General features: G+C 45.4%; 2 protein-coding genes and 1 non-coding gene across 7 annotated transcripts; all 3 read left to right on the forward strand.

The window, feature by feature from the left end:
• Positions 1 to 1045: 1045 nt before the first annotated feature.
• Positions 1046 to 7796, forward strand: LOC125551979. 5 transcript variants are annotated; one of them, XR_007303343.1, is made up of 12 exons: positions 1046 to 1482; positions 2366 to 2408; positions 2597 to 2650; positions 3281 to 3344; positions 3650 to 3706; positions 3788 to 3885; positions 3983 to 4021; positions 4140 to 4228; positions 4374 to 4452; positions 5521 to 5568; positions 6007 to 6187; positions 7148 to 7796. XR_007303343.1 is itself a non-coding variant. In XM_048715404.1 (11 exons), exons 1-11 carry the CDS (start codon positions 1289 to 1291, stop codon positions 6085 to 6087), a joined length of 846 nt encoding a protein of 281 aa, XP_048571361.1. In that variant the 5' UTR covers positions 1046 to 1288; the 3' UTR covers positions 6088 to 6305. The 5 variants fall into 5 exon arrangements, 2 of the variants coding, with proteins under 2 accessions (XP_048571361.1, XP_048571362.1); XR_007303345.1 differs by lacking the exon at positions 7148 to 7796 and adding an exon at positions 6988 to 7135; XR_007303344.1 differs by lacking the exon at positions 7148 to 7796 and adding an exon at positions 6762 to 6980.
• Positions 7797 to 8353: 557 nt separating this feature from the next.
• On the forward strand, positions 8354 to 12324 carry LOC125551978 (mitoferrin-like). Its single transcript, XM_048715403.1, has 2 exons — positions 8354 to 9436; positions 11775 to 12324. Exons 1-2 carry the CDS (start codon positions 8462 to 8464, stop codon positions 11976 to 11978), a joined length of 1179 nt encoding a protein of 392 aa, XP_048571360.1. The 5' UTR covers positions 8354 to 8461; the 3' UTR covers positions 11979 to 12324.
• Positions 12325 to 12463: 139 nt separating this feature from the next.
• Positions 12464 to 12534, forward strand: TRNAG-GCC. The gene has a single exon. It is a non-coding gene; the product is annotated as a tRNA-Gly (tRNA).
• The last annotated feature ends 9091 nt before the right edge of the window (positions 12535 to 21625 follow it).

Here is a 21625-nt window from a genome sequence, read left to right on the forward strand (position 1 = left end):
TCCACTGTGTTGCATCAACGTTCTCCTTGACCAGAGCATCAATGTAACGGTCATTTTTGTCCATGATCTCCACCAAATAGGACTCATGCCAGAAGAGAGCTAGTCCCCCACTCATCCCAGAACTATCAACACCATCAAAACCTTTTAAGCCAATACGAGATCGTATCCTTCTCATTTTTGAAGCTTTTTGTCTAGTCTCACAGAGAAAGACTAGCATGGGGGAATGCGACTGAGAGATCGTTGCAATTTCACGAACTGTACGGGAGTTCCCCGCCCCCCGGCAGTTCCAACTGATGAGATTCATTGCTCCCGGCGGTGCCCCTCGAAAGGGCCAGCTGATGTAGACACATTCTTTGATTTGTTCAGACCAATAGGAACAGCATTAGCACCTGTTCTAACTCTTTTTGGGTCTTGCTTGTCAAATGGGCTTGGCGGTATGACACCTCCACCCGAGCTAGCTGGAGCAATAATAGATACCGCCGGTGGAGCTTGGTTATCGTTAGCATCCCTTTTCCTGCTAGGATCGCCTTCGACAGTAGTGCCCATCTCGCCTTGCTTGTTATCCACCTCCATGGCTGATTGAACCACATTACCAAAGCCTCCTCCTGAGGCAGCAGGGGAAATACCACCCTGAATCATGGAGCCTCTTCCACCACCACGTCCACTCCAGGAAGCTCGCAAATCCTTAAACACCAGTTTAGAGGCAGCATGGACACCGTCGCCGTGCGACGTATGAAGATGACCTATCATGCTACATACTGCACACCAGTCCGGTAGCCTCTCATATTTGACACTGAAGATCTGCCTTTTTCCCTTCCTCACAATCGGCTAGCTGAGTTCTAGACGCTCCCTTGTTCTAATTTCATGAGCCACTGAAATTTCTCTTGATTGCAACCGTGACACACCAATCAAAATCGAGAACTCGGCACGTTCGGTTGCTTAAACCGACGGAGCATGTCACTGTCTAATTGATCAGACCTGACAGGGCGGGCCCGCGATGCCAAGCACGGCACGGGAAGAACAGCCGCTGCACCAGACCCGAGGCCAGCACGTGGGCGACGCACGCCGCGACGCACCGAGGCGGACGGAGGCCACAACGGCGGTCCGTCCCGGACCAAGAGAGAGACACACGGAACGCGACACGTACTGTACTACGTCAGCCGACCAAAGCTCGCCCGTGCTGCGGCCCTGAGACTCCGCGAGCGTGCAAGAGACGGTGGAGCACCCGAGGCAACCGGCGGCGTTTCCTCGCCCGGCCGCTCTCCGCCCCTCGGCGTCGCCGGTGCAAATGCCTGCGCCGCGACCGCAGCAGCGGGTTCTGCTCGTCGCGGCTGCCTGGAGCCTCGGCCTGCTCTGCCTCGCCGCCGCGGAAGGTGGAGGCGGCTCCTGCGAGCTCTCGGTCGAGCGCGGTGGCGCGCTCTATAACTTCAGCCTCGCGGCGCCGACGCCGGCCCACCGCCACGGCGTCCTCAGCGAGGATGGGTAACTTACTAACCAACCAACTGCGCACTGCCCGTTGGCACCGCTTAATCGATAAATTGGCCACTCCTTCGCTTCGATCGGCATATGGATATGCTAGTTTGGGAGCGAGTCTGCGAGTCGCGTCATGAGATCAAACCAACCTGAACGAATTGATAGGAGATGCGTGCGATACGCTCAGGGTCCTCGTGCTTAGTGGACACGCGCTTCTCATGTTTGACGAAATGCTCGCGTGATGTTTTTTTTTTACTTGTTATCGCTGACTCAATTGTGAAGTGGTGATTTCGTCTCTTGAAAAGTGGAGTACTGTAGTATTACTACAGTGCTAGTTGCCACTTTCCCTGCCATCGGCGGGGATCGGGGTTCAGTTATTTTGTTGTTCTGGGGACCTCTTGGTTTTCACATGATGGACCGATTAGTACGTACTCCTATATACTCCCTCTGTTCCGAATTACTTGTCTTGAATTTGTCTAGATACGGATGTATCTAGACTTATTTTAGTGCTAGATACCTCCGTATCTAGACAAATCTAAGACAAGTAATTCGGAACGGAGGGAGTAGTAAGTACTCCATGTAACCTGCCTTGGTAGGGGAGCAAGGTAGGGGAACAAGTAATTCGGAACGGAGGGAGTAGTAAGTACTCCATGTAACCTGCCTTGGTAGGGGAGCAAGATGTCTCAGGCTCTCAGCAAGTTGTTGCATTGGTGCTCTTCTTGGCTTGCTTCTTGAATGTTGAAACCATGATTGAATATTCTTTACGCGATTGGCAAAGGACTTGGTATTTCGGAGCATGCAGCTTACAGTCGCCTGTATGTTTACCGTCACGTTTTCTGATCGCTATCTAAGTTCCACTCTGTCCCATAACGATGAGCATCTTGTGTTTCAGGTTTTACAAAGTGGCCATGAACGATTCAGTCATCTGGTTCCAGGTTTGTTTCGCTAGGACACTCCTTTTGTGTGATTGTTTTTGCATATGTAGTTGCTACGTTAAGATATCTACACTACAACCACAACTAGGTGTGGATAAAAACTGCAATGTGGATTGTTTGAAATCTCTGCGTATAATATAGCCTAGAGGTTTTCATGTACTGCCTCACCATTTTGTTATTGTTTGCAGCTCTGCGATCAGATGATATTCAACTTTGACCCACCTGTCTGTCTTCACTGTGAGGTACTCTACTGATTTATCATCCCATAATTTAATTGGAAACCTTCCTTTTATCGGTTAGCTTGTCTGTTTATGCTGGCTAGTGCATCTGTTTATTGTTCTTTCATCTGGTCTTATGTTGTGTTTACCTCAGCGGGTCGGCCTTTCTTGAGTATCTCACTTATATTTTACAAATACAAGAAATACTTCCTTAGAGTATAGCCTCCGTTTCCATTCTCATGGCAAATCACATGTACTAGTGCAGAAATGATCAGGTCATCCTGAAATTTGTAATCATCCTATCATAATGTTACTTTTTTGTTTTTCAAACTGGGTTTTCTTATTTTCTACTACAAAAAAAGAAACAGAAACAAGGTGTTAGATCAGTAGCAGTGGTAGGAGTAGCGATAATGGTTTCAATCGCAAGTACGTCACCAAAGAAAACCTACTGTGACAGTCTTGAGAACTAGTAACATCAGTGTGCTGATCTGTATACATAACAGAGACAACCAAAAACCATTATATTTGTATCAAGCAGAAGCCTAACTGCATCATAGTATATTTTGCTAATGTTGGATTTGTCTATACCTGCATCTCGATGACAGATTTCTTTTGCTTCGTTTTTCCGCCTTAACTATTTCTTTACCAAATTAGGACTGTGGTGGTCCATTGAGGTGTGGCACCCAATGCAGCGCACTTGCTTCAAATAACATTGGAGGTAGGTTTGTTCTCCTGATTGGATATATTTTCGCCAGCCTTTTCTTCTTGTACCTTACAAAGTGCATCAAGAATGGCACTGGTGGAGTGGTCGGTCAATTAAGTACTTTCCAGTATGCGTTTTCTGGTGATAATAAGCTTCCTTTAAAACTCCTTCAGTTGCAATCATTATTAAGTAGTTCCCACTTCCCACTGCATTTTCTAATGATGTTAATTATTTTTGTTTAAAATTAAATTGCAGCATTTTCTTTCTGGCTACTGGTATTAGTGACTTAGTGCTTGGAGTCTACATTTTTCTTTCTGCAGGGTATGATGTTTGTACAACCATTGGAAGGGCATCTGGATCCCATATATCTCTAATAGGTAAGAATCATGTATACATCGTACCCAAATATCCTTGCTATGTGAAGCTTACCTAGTTGTTTGTTTTTGCTGAGGGAAAAGCAGATGAAGGTAATCCACAAAAGGGTGTCATTGTCAAGATGTTTTCATCAAAGTGTTCTATTTCTGTTTTCATCTTTTGTGATTCAGCTGTAGCCCAAGTGAGTACATTTTTTAAGCTAAACTTTCTTTTGTTCTTTCCTCCGTCACTGTTGCATTCTTATTTTGTGCTGCTTTCTCCCCCCTTCTCTTTTGCAGCTACCGGATACATTCACCCAATCTGGAAGTTGTGATTACGTGAGTGCGCTATTTTTCCGTCGCAATACTTATGATATAGCATATTTCCTTTCTTTTTTCTTTTTGTTGGGAATACAGCAGATTTCTTGCAAGGCATTAATAAAATTTTACCTCACAGGTTACGGTACTTAGACACCCTTCTGGGTGTGCAAGATCAGTGTCTGATGCTGGAAATGGCTGGGGATGGTTAGGCACTTCGTTCATAACGTATGTTATGTTGAGTTGCATTTAGTTACTAAACTTCACATAGTTGCCAGACCATTGATCAACAATCCTCATGATCGCCCACTGCCAGCAAAGTTTCTCACTGCATATTGAGGTCTGGCTTGACTAATATTTAACTGCTTTGCAGAATTTTGTGCCTTCTTGGAGGATACATTCTGATTGGTGCAATCTATAGATATTATTTCCTCGGCATTCGTTCTGTAGAGGTAAAGCTAGTCTTGCACAGAGTCGTTGGTCTTAGTTTTATGCAATAAATACCACATCCATGTCATGCTAAACTCTGCTCAGTTGTTGTCATGTAGTTTAAACTCTGAACCTTTTGAGGGTACTTTCGGTCTCTCAGCTTCGTTGACGGGTTCAGCAAATTTTCTGTCCAAATTTGTGAAGCTCTGCTTGTCTTGGAGAAAGAAAATTGAGTCGGAACCACTCCCAGAGTCGAGATACCAAAATATATCTAAAATTGTACCTGAGCCAAATGTCGAGACTTGAGAGACCAAAATAATTTCAAATGGGTAATGCAAACTCAGGTTGGGAGACCAAAAGTTTAGGTCGTTTCTTTTAGGGAGTAGCTTAATTTCAGATATTCGAAATATACTTTGCAGTACTGAAAATATGGTTTCGTATGGTAATCTCAGTTTCAATCATTTTAGCTTTTGGTGGAGGAAAAAATACAGTACAATGTTCCTTGATATTTCAAATAACTAAAATTCGAAGAAACATATTCACAGAATCACGCTTCTTTCTATCACTGTCAAGAAACCACACAACTGTATACAGGGACGATGCAACTTTGTAATGGGCATTTCAAGTTATGATGCTGACGGGTGGTCACACCTGTCACTTCCATTGACATCCTTAGACGAAAAAATAAGTGTAGTTTTGTGAAACTACTTACAAGTGTAATTTCGAATGGTTTTTCCAGAAAAATGAAATTTTAAAAGCTAGTCCTGCTGTTAGGAGTAATACATTTCCCTTATTTTTCTGGATCTCTGAAGAATTACATAAGAAATAGTTACGACAGTAAAATAAACTAAGAAAGTTGATGTCATAAAAAGATGTATAAAGAGACTGCATCAAATCCATATCAAAAGATAACTGACTCATAGTGTGTCCTGTGAAATTACACCATAGCATCAAAAGATAGCTTTGCGATGATATGTGAACTGTTTCTCTGTGTGAACCATAAAAATTTACAGATTGTTGTCATGTATTGCAATTTATTAACCATTTTAATGCTCTTAAACCACATTTCTGTCTTACTTGATGTATTCTAGGCCATTCCGAACCTGGAATTTTGGATCAGTTTGCCATGGAGAATTAAGGTAAGGTCAAATAAATGTCTATTCTAATAGAACATGCTGATGTTGTGTGTGTGATTCTTTTGATCTGTACTGCTGTTTATCTCGAGACAAACCAGAATTAATGATACACAGTTTAGATCATTTCAAGGTGAGGATAATATGCAGTTACTGATGCATGGAAACAAGTTACATTGCTAACAAATACTCCGTATCTGACATACGTCCGCATTATTTTAAATTGTTTAATTATCTGTCATTCCCAGTATAAGCCACGATCTTGTTCTCTGAAAGGGGAAATGGTGTTTGTACAGTTTACATAATCTCCCCCATTGAAAAGCTTCAGAGTTATTACTGTGATAGGATGTTTTTTTTAATGGTCACTGTGATAGGATTTTTTTAATGGTCACTGTGATAGGATGATAGCATCAAATGTAACCTTATGGTATGTTATCTGTCCAGAGCATGTTTGTTCGTCCAAGAAGAAACCCAAGAAGTCAGAGCAGAGATACTAGAGGTCCATACACCACTGTAAACCACTGAGAAGTAGAAAAATTCAATACCAGTATTGACAGTCATACAGTGGACAAGCATATGTGGATTGGGTTGAAAGCAAAACCTTTGATCTCTGCCCATATGCCAGGTACCATCAATGAATCATGTATCTTTGTACTTGCATATTAGTGGTGGAGTATCTGAATGAGCTACTAATGGAGATAAGACCCGGTGATCATAATTAAGCCTAGTAGGTCCTTACACTACCTGCAGCGCTCTCTTTTTCTCTTCCATTTTCGGGCAGGGGGGGTGGGGGACTTTCATATATGTACAATAGTTGATGCTCGGCTATTTATTCACATGGAAATATGGAATATTCAGAATTGGTTCAATTCCAAGTGATTATGACCATAATATGACTATACTGGCCTTCCTCTCATTCAGTTTTTGAGGCCCTTGAATTTAGGATTCTTTCTTCAAAATTGGTATTAACTTCAAATTGTTCTTCCTGCTATAAATTTAGCAGCGAATTCTGTAATTGGGAACTGAAATTTGGATGTGATTACTATAAAAGTTCTATATGTTACCATGCAAGTAATACCCAGATCAAATGTGATCAGCTATATATCCTGATTTTTTTCAACGCTGTACATCCTTATGAAACTGTGTGAAGTCGGCTAGCGTGTAACAACAGTTGTGATTGATGTTGTCTGATCACACAGGTCAAAGAATAAAGTTGATCCTATGATCTGCATCATACGATGGTCCTGTGTAAAGGAACTTGTAGAATTCTGATGCATCACAGTTAGTTTGTGAGTACTGCAGACAACATGATGCTTGTGCTCTGCTTATTTACTTCTATTATAATGTGGTGTGACGTTATTATGAGTAGAGGAACCTATTATCATAGGGAAGCATGGTAATTTTGCTTCCTTGCCATTCCATCAGGCCAGAAAGTGGTGCAGCTATTTTGTTTTCATGAGCCGGCTCAAGAGGGAATCATTTTACTGGCCGTGTTTCAGAGCTGGAGCTTTCATTTTCTTTTGTACAGATAAAGATGCTTGTTTATACTCTACTAGTGGGATCTTTATGCATTTGTCATTTTCAGAATATGAACCTGCCACAGGATAGTTTCTGAGCTGCAGTAGCGTAATCGTGCTACGTGCTGTTCCTGGGCTCTGGTGCAGATGACCAGTGGTTTGGCTACAATTTAACAGATTCCCCTTTTACGGATTCATGAAATTTCCATGGTCACTTGGCCTTCTCTTGTCTGTTCTGTGCTGCATTTGTCCTTGGCAAATCAAATTCTGCGGACTCGAGTCCTTTGTGGGTATTGGAGGCTTCATTTTCGAAAGGATGGATGTAATGCAATCTGCGATGTTGTTGATCTGAATTTATGTATTGCCACTGCTGCCACAAAGATATTGATATGTGTTGATGTTTGGATCATCAAACCTAGAAGCGTTCGATGACAAATAGTTAGTTTGTGCTGCCGAATATTCTGTTCATGATGCTGTAGACTGGACGAATTATGAGGATGGCAGAAGAGTCACGGACTCGAACTGGGAAGTACGAGTGTATGCTTCTTGTGTTCTGTAAGTATAGGAGCTGACATTTTCTTCTTCTCTCTGCCGTTTTCTTTTTCATCTGCTCTTGTTTGGGGAGAATGACTATTGCGTGAACTACCGACAACTGTATCTTCTCTTTCGACCCAGCAAATAACAGAGGTGGATCTGGGGTGTGTGTACGATCGTATCATAAAAATATATATGAAAAAGTTGCTACCCTGGCCACCGCGTCACTCTGATTTGTGTTTTCTATAAGATCAAACGATCCCGGAGCAACGGATTTTATATGGCCCCTGCATAATTTAGTCCGCCCTTCTCAAGTCCGATCCATTAACAAAATTTGAGCCACCTGGCACATAGACAAGCTCATTTTGTGCTCTTTGACCTGCAGATCCTCATGCTGGACTTGTCTTCCTAGGCCCAAAATCTTTTCCTTCCAATAAAATCCGAACTTTTTAATCTGGAGCTCGGACAGTTACATCACAGATTCAGTATCCTGTTGACAGCCGGACAATTCAACCTCCACTAGTGAACATCGATCACCCAGGTCAAATCGGGGTTATAAACCATCACGTAACGTGTACAATTCCAATTAGATCAGAGATTGATCTCTAGAATATCCCCTTTTGGACATAAAAGGCAACTCTCCTTGCTCCTAGACCGCATAATTAACCAGGGAATTAAGGAAGTTCATTGACGACGCCACAAGAAAGAAAGGAGGCAAAAAAGACAGAATTTGCCTCTTGGAAACCTGAAAGGAAGAGAATTTACATTGCACGAGCAGAGAAAGAGAGAAACTTGGGGAAGAAACCGCGACAGGAGGCGAGAGAGGAGAGGAGAGGAGGCCGAAGAGGATGCCTGGAGATGGACTTGACCACCGGGGCTCCTCCCCCTCCCCTCCGCCTAAATGGCGACATCTCCTCCAAATCTCGCCTCCTCCCCTTCATTATTCCTCCACCCTCGCCCCCTCCCCCTCCCCCGCCCCGTTCCCGCTCAAAACCCTAACCCTAGCGGCGCCCCTCGCCATGGCCGCCGACTACCGCACCCCCGACAGGCTCCTCCCCCCCGCCGCCGCCGCCGCAGCGGAGGAGCCGGCCCAGGACCCGCCCAAGCCGGCCCTCGCCGTCGCGGGGCCGGCCGCCGCCGCGACCCACGACGGCCTGCGCTTCTGGCAGTACATGCTCGCCGGCTCCGTCGCCGGCGTCGTTGAGCACACGGCCATGTTCCCGGTCGACACCCTCAAGACGCACATGCAGGCCGCCTCGCCGCCCTGCCGCCCCACCCTCTCGCTGGGGGCCGCGCTGCGGGCCGCCGTCGCCGGGGAGGGCGGCGCGCTCGCGCTCTACCGCGGCCTCCCCGCCATGGCCCTCGGCGCCGGCCCCGCCCACGCCGTCTACTTCTCCGTCTACGAGTTCGCCAAGTCGCGCCTTTCGGACCGGTTCGGCCCCAACAACCCCGCGGCGCACGCCTCCTCGGGGGTGCTCGCCACCATCGCCAGCGACGCCGTCTTCACCCCCATGGACACCGTCAAGCAGCGGCTGCAGCTCACGAGCAGCCCCTACACCGGCGTCGCGCACTGCGTCCGCACCGTGTTCCGCGATGAGGGCCTCAGGGCGTTCTTCGTGTCGTACCGGACCACGGTGCTTATGAACGCGCCCTACACCGCCGTCCACTTCTCGACCTACGAGGCGGCCAAGCGTGTGCTCGGAGACATGGCAGCTGACGAGGAGTCGCTTGCCGTGCACGCCACTGCGGGTGCTGCCGCCGGTGCTCTAGCAGCCGCGTTGACCACACCACTCGACGTTGTCAAGACGCAGCTGCAGTGCCAGGTGAGGATCTTACACGTTTGCTTTTGCCGTCACCTTTAATGACATATAGTAGATATCATTGGAGCTGGTCTGAGTTGATTTGTGCGGCTTGCTCAGCAAATGGAGAGATTTTATGCCTGTGCTGGTGTTTCTGTTCACCTCCAAGATTCTTGGAATGACTTTTTACAGTTAAATTTTCTATTTTCCGGTGGCCCTTTGATCTGTTAGTGACTTATTGGTGATCGCTGTCCTTATAGGGTGCTCTGTACCATTAATGTTGAAGAGCTAATGATACAAGGAGCATCTTTTCGGTCGCGATAATGCTAAACTTGGGCCTCTTCTAAAGCTGCAGTCTTTTCACCTATGGAACATTAACTGTGTCGTGGCGCTTTCTGCTAGGAAAAATCAAAACAAATTAGTATAGACTCAAGGTGTGAGTTTTATGCCACCTTACCCTATTTGAAATGACATCGACAACAGCTGACCTTACAAGGTTTTGATGGAAATGTTGATGAGAAGTTACAAATGGTTGGTGAATCACATTAATAATATTGTAGTTGTAATAACTTGGAACGTAATTGCTAATAACATATCAATATCCTCAGCTTCTCACTATCATTTATAGTAGCATTCTCTTTGACATGACACACCGATTGTCTTATGCATACTTATGTGTCTTGTAGATCCGTTGTCATTATCGATCCATCACTGGTAGTTCAGCTCATTGAACTTTAATGAGCTGGTCTGAGTTGATTTGTTGCGGCTTACTCAGCAAATGGGGAAATTTTATGCCTTTTCTGGTGTTTCTGTTCACCTCCAAGATTCTTGGAATGACTTTTTACAGTTAAAATTTCTATTTTCCAGTTGCACTTTGATCTGTTCCTAAATTTTCTATTCTGTCCTTATAGGGTGCTCTGTAGCATTAATGTTGAAGAGCTAGTGATGTAAGGAGCATCTTTTCAGTCGCGATAAGTGCTAACTGACCAGTTAGATATAGATATGCTGAACTTGGGCCTCTTCTGAAGCCGCAGTCTTTTTTCACCTATGAAACATTAATTGTGTCGTGGCGCTTTCTGCTAGGAAAAATCAGAACAAATTACTAGAAGATTCAAGGTGTAAGTTTTAGGCCACCGTAACCTGGTTGAAATGACATCAACAGACAGCTGACCTTACAAGATTTTGATGGAAATGTTGATGAGGAGTTACAAATGGTTGGTTGTCACATTAATGATACTGTAGTTGTAACTTGGAAAATTTGTGCTAATGTCATCTCAGTATCCTCAGCTCCTCACTATCATTTGTAGTACTCCCTCTGATCTGAATTAATTGACGTAGCCTCTATACAATGTAAGCGGGATCGGCGGGAATACTTAGTTTGACATGACACCGCGATATTCTTGTGCGTACTTATGTAGCTTGTAGAGTCATTATCGATCCATCACTGGTAGTTCAGCTTATTGAACTTCTACCTTTATTAATTTTATATGATGGGGCACGACTATCCCTAGTTCAGTTAATTGAAAAATATGTTATTCTTATGTGTTACTCCCTCTGTTCCTAAATATAAGTATTTTTAGAGATTTCAATAAGGACTACATACGGATGTATATAGACATATTTTAGAGTGTAGATTCACTCATTTTGCTCCGTATGTAGTCCGCATTGGAATCTCTAAAAAGACTTGTATTTAGGAACGGAGGGAGTACATACACAACATAGAGATTGTGTTAGCAATCTCTTGGTCTTTAGGCAGAAGGGCTTGTATGTTTCCTTTCTATGCATCCATTTATGTGTCCCTTTGGTACTAAATAAATGTGAACCTCGGTGTACTACATGGACTCCGTCAGCCCACACACAACAGAGAGGAACACACACAAATACTCCCTCCGTCTCATAATATAAGACGTGTTTTGACACTGTCATAGTGTCAAAACACGTCTTATATTATGGGACAGAGGGAGTACATGATAAGGGAAGATGCAAGTTATGGCCACCTTGAAATATTCCCTAAAACCTATAGAGTAATTGGCTACCATGAAAACTTATAGAGTAGGTCATTTGGTACAACCGTACAATATAACATGGATTAAAGATCAAGTTTCATATACTTAACTAAATTTGCCAGTTATATTACTAGTGTTGTTTCTGTAGCTAACTAAATAGGGCTGTCAAACCCTTCTTATGTGTGGTCTAGTCAGCAGTTGCTTTATATCATCGTTCCATGCATGTTATCATCTTTCTATTTTCCTAGCACATTTTCAACTTTGGATAACTTCCTCATTTTTGTGTTTACATGAATGTCATCCACCTGTTTTTACTTCCAAGGTAATAACAGTGTTCTCTTTTTGTCTGTGGTCAGGGTGTATGCGGCTGTGAACGCTTTGCTAGTAGCTCTATAGGAGATGTGTTTAGAACGATTATAAAGCGCGACGGATACGTTGGGCTCATGAGGGGATGGAAGCCGAGAATGCTGTTCCACGCACCAGCAGCTGCCATCTGCTGGTCCACATACGAAGCCTCGAAGTCGTTCTTTGAAAGATTTAATGAGAAAAGGAGAAAATAGTTGGAGCATTTCTTGGAAGTGATTGTGTTTTTCTGGAAGCCAAGTGCTTCCTCGCTGTGGCGTGTCCTCGGCTGATGAAAGAGGCAGTGCCTAGATACAGTTGTGTGCAGCAGAGGATCCATTTGGAATGATGCACCGTGCATCGAAATTTGTCCAACGATGATCTGTCTGTACGTTGTATTTCTTTTCTTTTTGGCTGAGTTATATGTATCATTTTTCCAGCCCGTGGTCGGGATAGCAAATACCAGAATAATTTTGCCCTAGTTTTTCAGGATCATTGAGCATACTGTATGGCCTTTGTGTCAGATTCTTGATAAAGTGAAATGAGATTTTGGTTCTGTTACAATTTCCCGCTTCTTTTGTTCTCGTCACCATATGTTGTGAAGAACCCTGATGTGTGCCTGAATATATTGTCCAGTAAGCTAACGCTGGGTGTAATGGTCAGAACGAGATGCATATACTTGTTGAGCGATTCTGCCATCCAAGCACCAGTGGTCTAGTGGTAGAATAGTACCCTGCCACGGTACAGACCCGGGTTCGATTCCCGGCTGGTGCAATTTTTTTTCCTTTCGATCATTCTCTTGTGGACGGCGATGCCCAAATCAGAACACCTTCTTCCCCAAACTCCCGTTTGGCTTGGCTTTGGTTTGTGTTTTCCAGTCCATTTTTCTGTTTTTACGTCATGTGCTCGTTGCATTTTCTGTTTATTTGTTCACATAGTCATCACTGTGATCAGGTCCCCAGGAAACAGAAGTCAACCTGGACCAGGTCCCCAGGTTGAATTGGCACTCTTAACTTCGATTCCGGTCTATTCCAAACCCTCTAAACGCGACGCCCGCTCATGTCGCACCCCCGCTCGCCCGCGACTTCCCCATTGCACCGCGTTGACCTCGCCGTGCGCCTCCCCGGCGGTGACCCCCAGCCCTCGCCCATGGCATCTAGTAGCGGATGATCCTCGCCACACCGCGCGTCCTTCCGCGTACGGACACGAGCATTGGTCTCGTAATTGGGGCATCCCCTACTAGATTGGGCGGGATAAACGGCGCTGTTGCGTCGATCCTGAGATCCACTGATGGATTCGGACGGCGGAGCATCGGACCAGGAGATCAGGCGTCTCATGGTGGAGCTCGTCCGCAGGGAGAGGGCGGCTACAAGAGCGGCGAGAAGAGCGCAAAGAGCGGATCGAGATGTGGCGATGGCGAGGATGAATCTCGCGCTACGAGCAGTGTGTGGGACCACGGAGATGGAACAACAAATCACCCCCGACTTGATCCTGCCTGGGTCGCGGAAGAAGCTGTATCCACTTCAAGGATTCATCGGATGAGGTTGAGATTGTTCAGATCCGAGATTTGACCAATTTTGTGTCGTCGCCTGCTTCAGGGTCTGGTATGTTTCGTCATGCTGCCTCTAATTTGCGTTGTAATTTTGGTGCTGGTCTGACCTCTCGCCGTCGAAGATCGACGTCGCCGCCGCCGTTCATGGTGCCGCCCTCACAAGAATTGGGGAGGAGCGGGGGCGGGATGGTTGTGAACGGGCCCCTGGGTCAGCCTCTATCGACGTTTAGACCGTTGGATGTGTCCTCATACGATCCTGACTGTTGATTGTGGGAAACAGTCGCCAACCCAACCTTGAGAGACATATTCCCCGCCATGTGCGTGCCCCTAATCCCCAGGCTGCTAGGGTTCGTCGCTGTCCCCTGCGCCGCCATCGTGAATCCATTACTCTAGTCTAGATCCGCCGCGATCTGTTTGCTAAGGGAGAGTTCTTTGCGGCATATTGTTTTCCTATCGGTCCTTCAGACCGTCTGTTCGAGCCCAAGCAATTTAGCTTCTCGTGCGATTTTTGGTCGTAGAAGACCGAGAAACCTCCGTTTGTTGTTGTTGTCAAGAAGATGGCTGGGGCTGGGCAGAATCAAGGTGCTAGAGGGGGGAGATATGGAGCTGGCCGTAGCCGCATTGGCACTGCTCGCCCTCCAGCCCCTGTGCAGCAACAGCCTGTTGCTGCTCAAGTGAATCCTGTTTGGGCGCATGCGGAAGTTTGACACATGTGTTGGGCGTGAAGCCCGTGGAAATAAGCTTCTGTTGAAAGAAGCCCCCAGGTTTGCTGAGCGCGGATAGCGCGTCACTTTGTGAGCCTCTAAAGGCTATAAGAGGGAAAGAGAGAGAAGGACAGAAATGTAAGACAGAGGGTATATATAAAAAATGGACAGAGTAAGGAGACGAACACAGGATCCGGCGCTAGGCATAGAATCTTCGGAGGCGGGCTGCGTTCCATGGGTTCGGCTCAAGTCGGTTATCCGATGCACTTCGCAGGCGGTACGCGCCACCAGTCAGGACTTGGTCAATGATGAAGGGACCTTCCCACTTGGGCTTGGGTTTGTCTTTTTTCTTGTCCGACAGGTGTAACGCCCCGAGACCGATGTGCCAGGTGTCGTCCAGTTATTCGCTGTTGTTGCCTTGTCGTTGCTTGCGTGTCATTCATTGCATATCATGTCATCATGTGCATTTCATTTGCATACGTGTTCGTCTCATGCATCCGAGCATTTTCCCCGTTGTCCGTTTTGTATTCCGACGCTCCGTTCTCCTTCGGTGGTCATTTCTATCTTCTTCTCGTGTGTGGAGATTAAACATTTCCGGATTAAACCGAGACTTGCCAAGCGGCCTTGGTTTACTACCGGTAGACCGCCTGTCAAGTTTCGTACCATTTGGACTTCGTTTGATGCTCCAACGGTTAACCGAGGGACCGAAAAGGCCTCGTGTGTGTTGCAGCCCAACACCCTTCCATTTTGGCCCAAAACCTACCTAAACCTCCTCCATCATCTCGGTCGTTCGATCACGATCGCGTGGCCGAAAACCGCACCTCATTTGGACTCTCCTAGCTCCCTCTACCTATAAATATGTGGCCATCCCCAAAATTTTCGTGGATGAGACCCTAACCTTCTTCTCCATCGCGCCGCCGGACACATTCCACCGCGCTCGGACATGTCCGCTCCGTCGTCCGCGCCAATCACCTCCCGCCACCTGTCCCGCCGCCGCCTTCTCCGCCACGGCCCGGGCGGCCCGAACCGGGCCCCCGAGGAGTTGAGCTACTCAGGAGGAGCTCGATGAAGATCTTGTCCTTTGTGTTGTTTCATTCTAGTTGATCAGTAGTGGAGCCCAGTTGGGGTCGATCGGGGACCTTTATCGCTTTTGGGGTTCTTCTTTTATTTTGGTTCCGTAGTCGGACCTTGATTGTATCTGGTTGATGTAATGCTTTATTCATGTAATTGTGTGAAGTGGCGATTGTAAGCCAACTATGTATCCCTTTCCCTTTGTATTACATGGGTTGTGTGAAGATTACCTCACTTGCGACATTGCTTTCAATGCGGTTATGCCTCTAAGTCGTGCTTCGACACATGGGAGATATAGCCGCATCGAGGGCGTTATAAGTTGGTAATCAGAGCCTTCCTCGACCTTAGGAGCCCCATTGCTTGATCATTTTTAGCAGCCGAGTTGTGTCTAGAAAAATGTTTTGAGTCATCTAGGAATTATATATTGGAGAGTTAGGAATTCTTTTTACTTCCCAGTCTCCTCATCGCTCTGGTAAGGCATCCTGACATAGAGTTTTGACTCTTCTCTGCTCAAATTTCACTAAATTTTTTTTAGGATCACGCGGGTATCTTGGAATCGTTCCGATGGTTTTGTGACGAGAACATTGTCTTGGTGCCTCCTGTCAGGGGTTTTGTGGAGGTGTCCCGGGGAGTTGAGCTCCGAGGTGTTGTCGTCATAATTTTATCGTTGCAGTTCTGGTATACCTGAGTTTAGTACGTCGACATTGAAAATCTCTTTTATGTAGTTTGTTGGTCAGATAACCTCGACGTCACCCAGTAATGGGGCGGGAGTTCGGGAGTATTGCCATAACTCGTATAACGGATGCTTTTCGAAGGTTGAGGTAGATGATTTCCGAAGGTTTCTTGGTTATGTGTTGAAGGATGGATACAGCTGGATGTAGGATTTGCTAGTTTTGGGTGAGATATTATGCTTCCCCTGTATCCCCAACACCTGATTGCATAACCGGAAAGGTTCGGGAGTTTCATAAGTGGGAATTCAAATAGCTCTTAGGATATCTTTCCGACAGATGTATGATATGAAATTGGGGTTCGACGTCTTGTGGTCCGCCTATTCACGGTCGGTTTTATAGTGGTCTCGTTGTGTCTTAAAGAGTCCTTGGCTATGCCGACTCGGGGACGCTTCGTATGTCATGTGCACTGCCTTGTACATGATGGTGCTGTACGATCGAGCCAGTGTAGGCCCCACCACGAAAACTTCGGACGAAATCTCTATCATATGTTTGTTCCGGCTTATTCTGCAAGCCAATCCTTTGTTTTGTTTTGAGTTGTGGTATTCGAGTTGCTTCGAAGTCAAATGTTGATTCCATACCTTCCCCAAATGGTGTTTTCATACTCCGATGTGAATACCAATCCTTCATGATAATCGAGATTGTCATGTCAATCCTTTTCACCGGTGTGTTCCTCTTCAAGTGGATCCGAACATTTCAACATCCGCAAGATCCAATCTCAGCTTTCTCAACGGTGTTCGTTCATCCATCCCAAGTTGTCTTTGTTTTCCCACCCTCCCACCCTTGTTTCTCCTAGGACTCGGATTTCTTTATCGTGTATCCATCTTATTGATGTGAAGTCTCTCCATTCTTCTCCTTCAATGTTCTTATCCGGTGATTCTCATGAAGATACTAATATTTGCCTTTTCTTCTCCGGTGGATCCAATTCAAGCTTTCGGTGTTGTTCATATTCTTTTCCGCATTTCAAATGTTTTCTCATGCCGGTGCACCTCATATTCATTCCTCTTCTCGCTATTCAATTGTTTCGGAGTGCTCAAGATATCTCGAAGATTCATGTTTCCACTCTGCAGTTATTCAATATCTTCGAGGACGTTCTCTCTTTCAAGTCTTTTAATTAAACCGGTGCAACCTCTCTTTGAAATCTTTTCAACGGTGTTCTTTTGAGTGGGCCCTAACCCATAGGTCTATTTCCAGGATCTTACCTGACTCTTCTTATTTCCCGGAGATATCCTCAAATTTCTTGTTGTCAAAGTTTGACGTAAGAATGAATGATCATCAGTCAAATGTATTTCTCCAAGATCTTTCAAATTCTTTTCATCGTTGGCTCAACCTCTTCGTTTTCATTCTTCCGGAGTGTCTAAATAATTCATGGTGGTGCTTCTCGTCGTCATTCTCAGATATTGAAGACCGAAGAAGAGTTTTACCTCCATAATCTTATCCGTTCTTCCAAAGATTCGTGATTCTAACTTGTTGCCATCCTCTCATAATTATTTTGATCGTGGGAATTCTTTTCATCCATCCGGAGTAATTCAGGAGTCTTTTCAGTTTGTTTATCTGAAGGCCATCAATTCAGGATTATTCATTCCAGCTTTCAGCTCTCATTCTCCAATCTTACCGGTGCATCATTCAAATATCCTCTAGCCAGCTCGTGATATTTTCATCCACTTGCATCTAAATTCTCTCAAGTTTCTTCATTCATTTCATAATTCTTCCCGGTGTTTCTTTACCTTTTCTTCAATCGTTTTTCAATTCTTACGGTGGTTCTTCCATGATTCTCTTCCGCTGTTGTCATATCAATTCATTCGTTGTTTCAATCCTACCGGTGGTCCATTGAGTTTATGTTATATCTCTCTTAATCTTTTCTACGAGAATAAGTAATATGTCTAATCCATTGATTGTCATCAATTTAATTGGTGAAGGATAAGCATAATGTAATTCTTATTCTTGTTTCATCCATATGTTAATCTTTTCTTCTGGAGTTTGTTCACGATGATTAAATTCTGGGTTCGAGATGCTTTATCTTTTATTTTCCCGGAGTTCCTAGCTCTCGCAATCACATCACCATGGAGATTCATTTAAATCATTGCAAGGCTTCAACCTTATTCTTTTCATCCTCCATTTCGATTGATCATTTCTTTTATTTCTGGAGTTCTCATGGATGTTCTACATGATGGTTCATCAAGGATTTAATTCCTTCTCGAAGTGTCCATTGAGATTCTTTTCAAAGAAGCTCAAGTTTTCTTCATCTTGCTATCCAGAGTACAATTTCTTTCTACCGTATCTTTGGAGGTGGTTTTACATCATTCTTGATAATTTGAGTTCATGATTCACATGTTATTAAGAATGAGGTATTTTAAATCCACCAATCTCTTCTTGGGAGTTATCTTGGATTATATTTCACCAAAGCCTTCCCTAAGGATTGTTGCTATTTATGGTGCTTATAAATAACCCAAGCTCTTCTTTTATCCTCCCGGTGATATAGCTTTCTCGTCTCCTTGTTCTTATCAATCCAGTTCTTTTCCCGTGAGTGGCATGTTTTCACCTCATAATTTGAGTTGTATTCCATAAGTCCATATCAAGCGTATTTTTTGTCGTTGTTGGTTTTTCTAACAACTCCGTGCGAACCTTCTCCTTAAAATGCTTTTCAAGCTCATCGAAGGTAGAAGATGTTGTTTTCTTCTCCATTCTTATGTTCCGACGATCCAACTTCTATTCTTTCATTCCGGAGGCATTGTGATGTTGCTCTCTGCAACCCATCTTCTTGTTTTGTCAAGATCATGTTCTTTCCTGTGCTTATCCATTTAACCGGAGTGTGTGCCCGCTTCTCAAGTTCTTTCTTTTTATCAAGTCTTGCTTATCTTTCCAACCGGAGTGCTGTTAGAAGTTGTTCTTCCTTGTCTCTCTTTTCTTAACGGAGTGCTTTCAACTTTGTTCTTCTCCGTTGCTTTCTTTCTTTCATTTTGTGCAACCTTTTCAAGGTTCTTTGGTCTCACTCGTTTGTCAAAGAAGCAACTTAGTTTTACCTCTTCTCTTTTCTCTTCCATTGTCCCTCCGGTGCCATTCTAGATCTCGGGACGAGATCCTCTCGTAGTGGTGGAGTGTTGTAACGCCCCGAGACCGATGTGCCAGGTGTCTTCCAGTTATTCGCTGTTGTTGCCTTGTCGTTGCTTGCGTGTCATACATTGCATATCATGTCATCATGTGCATTTCATTTGCATACGTGTTCGTCTCATCATCCGAGCATTTTCCCCGTTGTCCGTTTTGCATTCCGGCGCTCCGTTCTCCTCCGGTGGTCATTTCTATCTTCTTCTCGTGTGTGGAGATTAAACATTTCCGGATTGGACCGAGACTTGCCAAGCGGCCTTGGTTTACTACCGGTAGACCGCCTGTCAAGTTTCGTACCATTTGGACTTCGTTTGATGCTCCAACGGTTAACCGAGGGACCGAAAAGGCCTTGTGTGTGTTGCAGCCCAACACCCTTCCATTTTGGCCCAAAACCCACCTAAACCTCCTCCATCATCTCGGTTGTTCGATCATGATCGCGTGGCCGAAAACCGCACCTCATTTGGACTCTCCTAACTCCCTCTACCTATAAATATGTGGCCATCCCCGAAATTTTCGCGGATGAGACCCTAACCTTCTTCTCCATCGCGTCGCCGGACACATTCCACCACGCCCGGACATGTCTGCTCCGTCGTCCGCGCCAATCGCCTCCCGCCACCTGTCCCGCCGCCGCCTTCTCCGCCGCCGGCCCGGGCGGCCCGAACCGGGCCCCCGAGGCCCATCGCGCGCCCCGCCGCCTGGAAGCATCGCCGCCCGGATCCAGCTCCGCCCAAGCCGCCTCCGTCACCGTGGGTCGCCGCCGCGCCGCCCGGCTCCGGCGACCTCTCCGGCGCCCTCCACCACCAAATCCGGCAGCCGCGCTCGCTGGCAGACGCCGCCCATCGCCGCGGAGCGCCGCCCCGGCGCCCGGATCCACCCATCCCCGTCGGGATCCGGCCCCTCCCCTCTCCCTCCGGCGACCTTCCTCCGGCGTCCACTCCGGCCGGCCATCCTCGGGCTCCGTGAGCTACAGTACCCGGTGAGATCCGATCTCGATCCAGATCCACCGGGTTGACTTTCTACCCCCTAACCCTAATTATTTTGCGTTGTTCATCGCCTCGTAACTTTGCATCCATAGCTTCGATTCATGCATATATCATATCAAAATGTTCGTCTCAGAGAGTACAGCATTTCATCTCATTGCATCATTCTCATTTGAGCTCATCTTGATGCCCGAAATGCTGTTGGAAGAGTGCTATTTGAGTTAATTGTCAGATCTGCTGCTCCATTTAGCTATTTGTCATTTTTGCCATGGTTATTGTGTGCATGATATGCCCATGAGCTCTTCATGTGTTTTGTTAAGGGTTTTTCCATCTTTCCAGAGGTGCAACCCATGTATTTTTGTCATGTGTGTGGTGACTAGCACAAGCTTGCAAAGTGAGGCACTTGGTAATGCTGATTTCAGGGACTTAGCATTTCCACTAAGTCCTTGGCCTGTTTATCTCATTATGCCATATGTTCATGCTGTTTCCTAGTGATCCGTGCCTCTTTTGAGGATGATCAGTAAGGATGTTTTGTTAATCTTGTAGTGCTCTATCCATCCATGTCTTTGTTTGCAATTATGGAGCACCCTAGATTGAGTCAATCGAGCTCTACTTTTGTCATTTTGTGAATCTGAGCAGATTGTCTACTTGTTAGCGATTTTGCCGAGGATGTTGTAGTTGATCCGTGCATGCTATGTTATTGTTCTTGACATGTCTAGCTTGTATAATGCGTATTCTTGATGGGTGTATGCTTAGATTGTCATGCCTTGCTCCGTAGTGAGTGCATCGAGCTCGTAAACATGCCTACTTGATATCTGTTTCAGCATGCTCCAGTTTTCACTAAGTCTGTGATCTGATTATGTTTTTGCCATGTTCACATGCTTGCAATTGTATTTTCTGATCCCTTTTGGCTCAAGGTCACTAAGGGACTTTTGTTAAGCTCTTTGAGTAGTTCCATGCCATGCTTTACTTTGCCATGTTCAGGTCCTGTAGCATATAGTTTTCATGCTCCGAAGAGTGCTATCTGATCTGAAATTCCAGGCTTGTGTTAATTTCACTGTCTGAAATCTGTTTACCATATGCATTTTTGCCATGCTTGTTTGAACCTGTTAATGGATGAATTGGCCGTAGCTCAGTGCTAGACTTTTGTTAAGCATCATGAATGCATCCCTGCCATGTATTTTTATGCCATGTTTGAGTGCTGTAGCATGTTCATCTCGTTGCATTTAGATGGCTACTTGCTGTAAATCGCAGACCGGTGCCATATTTGAATTGCTCGCCATTTCCAAACCGTAACTCCGATTCCGGTGATCTTTGTATCGTTTTCAAGAGATTTCATCTCACCTTTCCAGTGGAACACTTGGATTTCCAAGTTGAGGCTAGGTTCATTCATTCCTTGTCAAATCATGCATATGCATCGCATACCGCATCTCGCATATCATACCATGTTCATGTGTTGGTTGTTTACTATGTTGTGTGCTTCTTTCCGGTGTTTGCTTCTTCGGGTTGGTTCCGGTAACGTCGTGTTGTGAGGACCCATTCGTCTACGCCCGTTTGTCTTCTTCATGGACTCGTTCTTCTTCCTTGCGGGATTTCAGGCAAGATGATCATACCCTCGAAATCACTACTATCTTTGCTTGCTAGTTGCTCGCTCTTTTGCTATGCCTATGCTGCGATACCTACCACTTGCTTATCATGCCTCCCCTATTGTTAAACCAAGCCTCT

Source organism: Triticum urartu, chromosome 4, assembly GCF_003073215.2.
Source record: "Triticum urartu cultivar G1812 chromosome 4, Tu2.1, whole genome shotgun sequence".
NCBI classification, from domain to species: Eukaryota; Viridiplantae; Streptophyta; class Magnoliopsida; order Poales; family Poaceae; genus Triticum; species Triticum urartu.

Excerpts from the sequence above, each read along its gene's own strand:
- LOC125551979 (XM_048715404.1), top strand. The coding sequence starts at position 1,289 with ATGCCTGCGCCGCGACCGCAGCAGCGGGTTCTGCTCGTCGCGGCTGCC. Across the intron at positions 1,483-2,365 it reads GGCGTCCTCAGCGAGGATGG|GTTTTACAAAGTGGCCATGA; the intron begins GTAACTTACTAA and ends CTTGTGTTTCAG. Across the intron at positions 4,229-4,373 it reads TTAGGCACTTCGTTCATAAC|AATTTTGTGCCTTCTTGGAG; the intron begins GTATGTTATGTT and ends ACTGCTTTGCAG.
- LOC125551978 (XM_048715403.1), top strand. The coding sequence starts at position 8,462 with ATGCCTGGAGATGGACTTGACCACCGGGGCTCCTCCCCCTCCCCTCCG. Across the intron at positions 9,437-11,774 it reads AGACGCAGCTGCAGTGCCAG|GGTGTATGCGGCTGTGAACG; the intron begins GTGAGGATCTTA and ends GTCTGTGGTCAG.